The following is a 9,120-nucleotide window of genomic DNA, read 5'->3' on the forward strand; positions in this document are numbered from 1 at the left end:
GCCAGTTCTGTATCCAAATGGCTAGTTCTCCCTGTATTCCATGAGATCTAACCTTGCTAATCAGTCTCCCATGGGGAACCTTGTCGAACGCCTTACTGAAGTCCATATAGATCACATCTACTGCTCTGCCCTCATCAATCTTCTTTGTTACTTCTTCAAAAAACTCAGTCAAGTTTGTGAGACATGATATCCCACACACAAAGCCATGTTGACTATCCCGAATCAGTCCTTGCCTTCCCAAATACATGTACATCTTGTCCCCCAGGATTTCCTTCAACAACTTTCCCACCACTGACGTCAGGCTCACTGGTCTATAGTTGTCTGGCTTGTCTTTATTGCCCTTCTTAAACAGTGGCACCATGTTTGCCAACCTCCAGTCTTCCAGCACCTCACCTTTGACTATTGATGTTACAAATATCTCAGCAAGAGGCCCAACCATCACTTCTCTGTCTTCTCACAGAGTTCTTGGGTACACCTGATCAGGTCCTGGGGATTTATCCACCTTTAACTGTTTCAAGACATCCAGCACTTCCTCCTCTGTGTTCTGGACATTTTGCAACATGTCACCATTTATTTCCCGACAGTCTATATCTTCCCTATCCTTTTCCACAGTAAATACTGATGCAAAATATTCATTTAGTATCTCACCCATTTTCTGAGGCTCCACACAAATGCCGCCTTGCTGATCTTTGAGGGGCCCTATTCTCTCCTTCAGTTGCCCTTTTGTCCTTAATATATTTGTGAAAACCCTTTGGATTCTCCTTAATTCTATTTGCCAAAGCTATCTCATGTCCCTGTTTTGCCCTCCTGATTTCCCCCTTAAGTATACTCCTACGTTCTTTCTACTCTTCGAAGGATTCACTCGATCTATCCTGTCTATACTGACATATGCTTCCTTCTTTTTCTTAACCAAACCCTCAATTTTCTTTAGTCATCCAGCATTTCCTATACCTACCAGCCTTCCCTTTCACCCTGACAGGAATATACTTTCTCTGGATTCTTGTTATCTCATTTCTGAAGGCGTCCCATTTTCCAGCCGCCCTTTACCTGCGAAAATCTGCCTCCAATCAGCTTTCGAAAGTTCTTGCCTAATACCATCAAAATTGGCCTTTCTCCAATTTAGAACTTCAACTTTTAGATCTGGTCTATCCTTTTCCATCACTATTTTAAAACGAATAGAATTATGGTCGCTGGCCCCAAAGTGCTCCCCGACTGACACCTCAGTCACCTGCCCTGCCTTATTTCCCAAGAGTAGGTCAAGTTTTGCACCTTCTCTAGTAGCTACATCCACATACTGAATCAGAAAATTGTCTTGTACACACTTAAGAAATTCCTCTCCATCTAAACCCTTAAGATTATGGCAGTCCCAGTCGATGTTTGGAAAGTTAAAATCCCCTACCATAACTCCCCTATTATTCAACATCAGGTTATAGTCCAACAGGTTTAATTGGAAGCACACTAGCTTTCGGAGCGACACTCCTTCATCAAGTGATAGTCACCCCAGTCCAACACCGGCAACTCCAAATCATACCCTATTATTCTTACAGATAGCTGAGATCTCCTTACAAATTTGTTTCTCAATTTCCCTCTGATTATTGGGGTGTCTATAATACAATCCCAATAAGGTGATCATCCCTTTCTTATTTCTCAGTTCTACTGAAATTATTTCCCTGGATGTATTTCCGGGAATATCCTCCCTCAGCATAGCTGTAATGCTATCCCTTATCAAAAATGCCACTCCCCCTTCTCTCTTGCCTCCCTTTCTATCTTTCCTGTAGTATTTGTATCCTGGAACATTAAGCTGCCAGTCCGGCCCATCCCTGAGCCATGTTTCTGTAATTGCTATGATATCCCAGTCCCATGTTGCTAACTGTGCCCTGGGTTTGTCTGCCTTCCCTGTTAGGCCCCTTGCATTGAAATAAATGCAGTTTAATTTATTAGTCCTACTGTGTCCCTTCCTCAAAAGGAGTTCTGGCAAATTTCCCAGCCAGTATATTAGTCCCCTTCCAATTTAGGTGCAATCTGTCCTTCTTGTACAGGTCACTTCTACCCCAAAAGAGATTCCAATGATCCAAAAATGTGAATCCTTTTCACATACACCAGCTCCTCAGCCATGCATTAATCTGCTCTATCCTCCTATTCCTGCCCTCACTAGCTCGTAGCACTGTGAGTAATCCAGATATTACTACCCTTGAGGACCTCCTTTATAAATTTCTGCCTAATTCCCTGTAATCTCCCTTCAGAATCTCAATCTTTTCCCTTCCAATGTCATTGGTTCCATTGTGGACAATGACCTCCTGCTGACTCCTCTCCCCCGTGAGAACATTCTGCACCCTCTCTGAGATGTCCTTGATCCTAGCACCAGGGAAACAACACAGCATTCTGCTTTTTCTCTGCTGGACACAAAAACGTCTGTCTGTGACAAAAAGTAGAAGATTCAGCATCGATCCTTGTGGCACTCCATTCGTCACAGGCCTCCTTTCTGAAAAACGACCCTTTACCACCACCACCACCATTCTGATCATTGGTATGATAAAAATATAACAGCCAATACGTACAGAGCAAGGTCTGGCAAAAAGAACAATGAGATAAATGACTAGTTGAACTGGTTTATTGGTGTTGATTTTCAATAAAAATGAAAATTAAAAACAATTTATTCGAATGATATTGAAATTTCAACTTTCAGCAAGGCAGCATTCATGACACATTTTTGGAGAATGTTTTGAAAATGCTTTTCTTTGAAGAAAGCTGGCCATTGTTGCAGTATTACAAGCACAAGACACATGGATTAAGTTAAACATTGACTGCCTGTACACATCTAAAATCAGCTACACTTATTGATGGATACCTGATCCATTTCAGTTCACTACCTAGTGCAAACCCACAATGTAAAATGGCTCTGACAAATTCTGTACTTTATCTGGTAAAACGTTTCGTTTTATGGTAAGCCCTGTAGTGGGTCAAGTAGAAATTACTCATTTTCTGCATCTTACTTTGTAAAGAATGGGAACATAAATTTAGCGAAAAGTATTCTAAGAAAGTCACTGCCTTTTAAAATGTTTTTAAATGCACTGACATTTGCAAATGAGGGGTCATCATTTTGATCACTGAGATTGTGATACAAATACATTCTATTAAAACCTGTCCATCCAGCAGAAGACAGCATTCAATCTGCATGGATGTCCATGAATTCTGGAAAATCCCAAGTGAACGATAAGCACTACCTTTGGGAAGATCAATTACTGGATCAACAGGACCAATTGGGGAAGGAAATGGAAGAAGCCAGAAAGATGATTTCTATCTTACAAGTATGAAGTTTTATTTAGCGACTGTTTTCAAAAAAATCTAATTACAACTGATTTGAAATGTTATGTTTTTTGAGGGCTAAAAATAGTAATTAAAAATACAGTAAAAGTATAATCTAGTTGCAGAAGGATACAAGTATAATATGATCACATAGTTTTTATCTATTTTGGTCTGACCAACTTGTGTCTTTAGCCCATCACTGTGTGGTTGATCATTAATACACTTCAAAGCAGCAAACTGCTGAGTTGTCACCATCACTGCCACCTTTGTAAGTCAATTAAGAATAAATAATAAATGTGACCTGACTAGCTCTACCTAAACCCCGAACATTTTTTAAAAAAATGCCTTACTTATACAAAATCAAAATATGGCAGGTTCTGGTAGTCTGAAATAAAACTGGCTGGAAATGCTTCCCACTTTTGACATCTCTGAAGAGAGAAGCGGGATTAATGTTTTAAGTTGATGACCTTTAATCAGACTTGTACTGTCATTTCTGATGAAGGATTATTAACCTGAAATGAAGAGTCGCATCTAAGCATGTGGCAGCAAACTGATTTTAGGGTCTTCTATATTCCCATACACACACAATGTTACTCTCAGTGCTTGCTGCCACTTCTCCCTGCCTCTTGGTTTCACAAACTTGCCGTTTGACCCAAGGAAAAATGTAAAGGAGGTGGTGGCACAGCTGTTGATTGTCATAAAATTGGTTCAATAATTGCATTTAAGGAAGGAAATCCGCCAACCTTAATGCTCTTGCATACATGTGGCCACATGTGAACAGCAATGTGGCTGACTCTTAACTCCCCTCTGAGCATTTAGGGATGGGCAATATATGCTAGTGAAGCAAGCAACACCCACATCCCATGAATGAGTAAAAAGAACTAAGGTAAGTATTAGAATAGGGTGGGTGGGGTGATGGTGAAGGGTGCTTGGAGGAAGGGAAATATGGGTGGTAGGTATTGTGGCCAGGTGGGTGAGGGAGGTGGGATGTAATGAAAGTGTTTAGCGTAGTTTGAATGGTTAGATGGTTGAGCATGGTGGTGATGTTTCTGGGTGGTGGGTGAGTCAATTCTGGTAAGGTTATGTTGGTGTAGGGAGAATTTATCATGTCTGGCACTGCTGAGTTGGGGGAAGGGTTTCCAGTCGGGCAGTGTGGGGGTGTGCAATGGCAGAGGCTCAGGAGGAGTAGTTGGGGTGTTCAGTGGGAGTGAGGGTTAAGTTTACTAGTTAACCAGCAGTAGATTTTTAATCATCTAACTTTTACTAATTAAACTTCTAAAAATTAAGTTTGTGAATTAGAAATTTTGATGTTAAAATGAGGGTTCCAGATACCTGGTAATTACGTCAAAATTTTCAATTCCCTGTGCAATTCATGCAGAGTCAGTTGCATTGGGATTTCCTTTTGTCCCGACACACAATTGCAGTGTTTTCTTGCTGTAGCAACTAGCTGGCCATTGAATTTTCTGAGTTTTGATTTTCAGTATAACATTTTTGCTGGAAAAGTGAGCAATGCTTAGATAAATAACATTCGAAAATATCTGGCATGCAAAAGTGCTTAATTTTATTGGAATCAAAATATCAATACATCAATCAAATTTTATTTGCAGAAAGGCTGTTTTGCAAACTTAAGTAAGTTCTACTTGATTTTTGAGTGATCTCCACAATAATCTTCTGTGGCATGAAAATTGTTCATTTAACTCATATATTATGTTACAAAAAAAAATCATTTAATATTGTTACCCCTGTGAGTGCTTCCTAACGTGAACAGATTCTAATTGTGTAGTAATTGCTGGAGAAACCTGAATGTCTCGAACATTTTGTTATGTGATACCCCACGTTTTATATTGCTGGTTTTGTTGCCAGGGCCTACTGTTGAATGGTTCACTTCCTGAAGACGAACAGGAGGGATCATTTCCACTGTGTGAGCAAGGAGCAAGTGCAGAAGAACAATTGGTATGTGCTGTTTTGCACCTGGTTATACTGTTTGATCTGTCTAGCTTTGCTTTGTTACATGTTTGAAGAAACCATTGATGGTAAATTCTTGTATTGCTTAGGTTATCATCAAGAGTCGTCTAGATCTAAGTATGGATGAATGCAAAGAGATGAAGGTACAAAGAGTGATTACTGTTCATACTAGTTCAAAGTGTTTATGTTTGATGTTTCTGTACGTTTTTCTTTACGTTAGTCAAGAAAGTAGAAAGATTTTTAAGTTGTGATTTGTTTCGCTAGAGCTGAAAAATTTGAAGTGCTTCTTTTGAGAACAAGCTGCAGGAACTGGCTTCTGAAATGTGGGCAGTGATTTTAACCTTCAAATATAGATGGCTTTGCTTCAGTCGAGAAGCACAATTTCACATGCTACTCTACTCGCCTAAGTTCAATCTTAACAGAGGGGTGAATGGGATGGTGGCAGGGTGTAGAGTAGGACCTGTGGCTGATTTTCTTTCAAATGGCAGATCACACATGAATGGTTTTCAGGAGGTTGCAAGCCTCCACTTATATTTTTAACCCTTTTGGCCAGGTTCCACAGATTTTAAGAAACTTGACAAGTTTAATGGAGGCAAGAAGAAATGGCAGTAAGTGCATTTGCTGTTCTGTTTTGGACTAGAAGTAGCAGTTTATCACCCATCCAAAAGCTTTCTGCTTCCAGCTCTGCAATCACTGAATCAACTCAGTATCCCCTCCAAGCTCTCTTCAACCTTTGCTCATCATCCCACAATCTCTTCTTCCACTTCCAACAAAGAGTCTGATTCCCCAAAAACCCAAGCGTAATCCTTCCCTCCCTGGTTACTCTCTTGGGGTCGTCCGCAGTTTCAAGCTGCAGGCTTTCTCTTCTTTTGGAAAGCCAGCTTGTCAATCAAGCTGCAAGGCAGAAAATCTGTGGAACAAATGTAAAACACATCCACTAGTTGGTGTCTTCCAGGTTTCCCCTCTAGAATTCCTCTCATATTTCAATAGAAACTGCTCACTGACTTGCAGTTGTTACAATTCCAGGTGGTGGAAATGTTGGACAAGTCCAATCACAGAGTGAGACCTGGCTTGATAGACCATAAGTTTACTTTTATTTTCATTAACATGGAAATCAGTCAATGAACAAATCCAAAAGAGTCTGCCGAAGTATTTTAATGCAAGAACATGAAGGTTTCTTGCATAGAAGAAAAATACAAACAATAATGCATGATACAAAAATTCTTTGAAATAAACTCAACAGCAATCTTTCTGACATCCAAACCTCAGTGAATTGGAAGTGACTATTATGTATTTGATATATACTGACCAGCAATACAACTATGCACATCTGGATTCCCAATTATCTACATACGATTTGTAGCTAATCATTATTGGACAACAATGATATAAACAATGCAAGACTCCTAGACATTAGAAAACTCTTAGGAGAAAGTGAGGACTGCAGATGCTGGAGATCAGAGCTGAAAAATGTGTTGCTGGAAAAGTGCAGCAGGTCAGGCAGCATCCAAGGAGCAAGAGAATCAACATTTCAGGCATAAGCCCTTCTTCAGGAATTCTTGAAGAAGGGCCTATGTCCGAAACATCAATTCTCCTGCTCCTTGGATGCTGCCCGACCTGCTGTGCTTTTCCAGCAACACATTTTTCAGATTTGAAAACTCTTGTTTTGCAAGCAGAATGCATCCTCTTGATAAACCTTTACTATAAACTGACATATCTAAATCTTACGAGTGAGAGAGAAAACTGCATCAAGCATCAGATTATTTAATAGAAGTGCATTGGTCTAATGATGATACAACCTAGTGAAATATTTCCATGCTGCAGCAAGAAGAACCAAACTCTTGCTCTGCTATTTGCTAGATTTCCAATCTTAGCTTTTTTTTTTATAAAATGGAGGATGGATGTTTCCTCAAGGTTCATGCAGTTTGGGGGATGAGTGGTTAGGCCAGCATATATTGCCATTCCTATTTGGTCTTGAGAAGATGGTGGTGAGTTACCTTCTTGGCCTTGAGTCAGAGTCATTCGGCATAGAAATAGACCCTTTGACCTACCATATCTATGGTGACCAACAAATACCAAATTTCACTAATTTCATTTTACCTACACTTGATCTGTAGCCAACTATGCCCAAGCATTTTACTTGCTCCTCTAGATGCTTCTTAAATACAGCATGAGTACCTGTCTCCACCACCCTCCCAGGCAGCACATTTCAACTTTATACCACCCTTTGGGTGGAAAACGTTTTTCCTCTGAACAACTCACTCCTAATATTTAAACCTGTGCCCACTGGTCTTAGACACATCAGCCATGAAGAAAAGACTCTCATGATCTACTGTATGTAGGCCTTTCATAATTTTTTTACATTTCAAGCAGATTTCCCCCTTCTTCCCGAGAGCCTCTTTTAGAAGGAAAACAAACCCAGTCCTATCCAGTGTCTTCTCATAACTGATTCTGACCATCCCAGGCAACATACTGGTGAATCTCCTCTGCACCCTCTCCAGTGCAATCGCGTCCTTCCAATAGTGCGGTGCCCAGAACTGCATTCTCAGGCCCAACCCTAACTTTGTTATCAAACTTGCTGACAAAAATGGTGACATTCTAGTTTGGTGTACTAATCTTTACCTTGTGGAAGCTCAGCGTGAACTCTTGGACACTTGTTCCTACCTCACCTGGACCATGACCCCACATCTGAACATTAAGCCATTGTTGCTAGGACTGTCACTGACCTCAGTACTTCCGGAGAACCCCCCCCCCCCCACTGCCTCCAGCCTTATAGTCTTCAAACCCCAGTGAGCCTATGTCTACGTTCTTCCCAAAATCTACAAACCAGACTGCACTGGTAGGCCCATTGCATCAACCTGCTCCTGCTGCATCTCTGGATCATTTCTTCCTACCTTGACTCCATCCCCTCTCCACGTGTCCAGACACTGCCCACCTGCATCCACGATTCCTCTGTTGCCCTTTGCCGTATTTACGATTTCAAGTTCCCTGGCCCTAACTGCCTCCTGTTCACTGTGGATGTCCAATTCCTCTATAGCTCAATTTCCTGCCAGGAGGGACTGAAAACTCTTGGCTTTTTCCTCAACCAGAGGCCTGAACAATTCCCATATATCACCACTCACCTTCGCTTGGCTGAGCTTGGTCTCTCACTGAACAATTTCTCCTTTAATTCATTTCACTTCAGCCAAGTCAAAGGAGTGGCTATGGGCATCCGTACTGGTCCCAGTTAGAGTCATAGAGATGTACAGCATGGAAACAGACCCTTCGGTCCAACCCATCCATGCCGACCAGATATCCCAACCCAATCTAGTCCCACCTGCCAGCACCCTGCCCATATCCCTCCAAACCCTTCCTATTCATATACCCATCCAAATGTCTCTTAAATGTTGGAATTGTACCAGCCTCCTCCACTTCCTCTGGCAGCTCATTCCATACACGTACCACCCTCTGTGTGAAAAAGTTGGCCCTTAGGTCCCTTTTATATCTTTCCCCTCTCAACCTAAAACTATGCCCTTTAGTTCTGGACTCCCTGACCCCAGGAAAAGACTTTGCCTATTTACCCTATCCATACCCCTCATAATTTTGTAAACCTCTATAAGGTCACCCCTCAGCCTCCGACAGTCCAGGGAAAACCGCCCCAGCCTGTTCAGCTTCTCCCTATAGCTCAAATCCTCCAACCCTGGTAACATCCTTGTGAATCTTTTCTGAACCCTTTCAAGTTTCACAACATCTTTCCAATAGGAAGGAGACCAGAATTGCACGCAATATTCCAACAGTTGCCTAACCAATGTCCTGTACAGCCGCAACATGACCTCCCAACTCCTGTACTCAATACTCTGACCAATAAAG

General features: G+C 41.4%; 1 protein-coding gene across 8 annotated transcripts in view; it reads left to right on the forward strand.

The window, feature by feature from the left end:
* LOC122540656 (dixin-like) overlaps positions 1–9,120 on the forward strand; it is a 132,722-nt gene that overhangs the window by 91,194 nt on the left and 32,408 nt on the right. For 7 of the 8 annotated variants that reach the window (XM_043676669.1, XM_043676671.1, XM_043676673.1 and 4 more), the window contains 3 exons: positions 3,154–3,308; positions 5,170–5,259; positions 5,361–5,414. In XM_043676669.1, coding sequence (XP_043532604.1) covers positions 3,154–3,308; positions 5,170–5,259; positions 5,361–5,414 — 299 coding nt within the window. The remainder of the gene's footprint in view (positions 1–3,153; positions 3,309–5,169; positions 5,260–5,360; positions 5,415–9,120) is intronic. The other variant, XM_043676667.1, reaches the window with a different exon arrangement.

This window comes from Chiloscyllium plagiosum, chromosome 35 (assembly GCF_004010195.1).
Source record: "Chiloscyllium plagiosum isolate BGI_BamShark_2017 chromosome 35, ASM401019v2, whole genome shotgun sequence".
Classification (NCBI taxonomy): Eukaryota; Metazoa; Chordata; class Chondrichthyes; order Orectolobiformes; family Hemiscylliidae; genus Chiloscyllium; species Chiloscyllium plagiosum.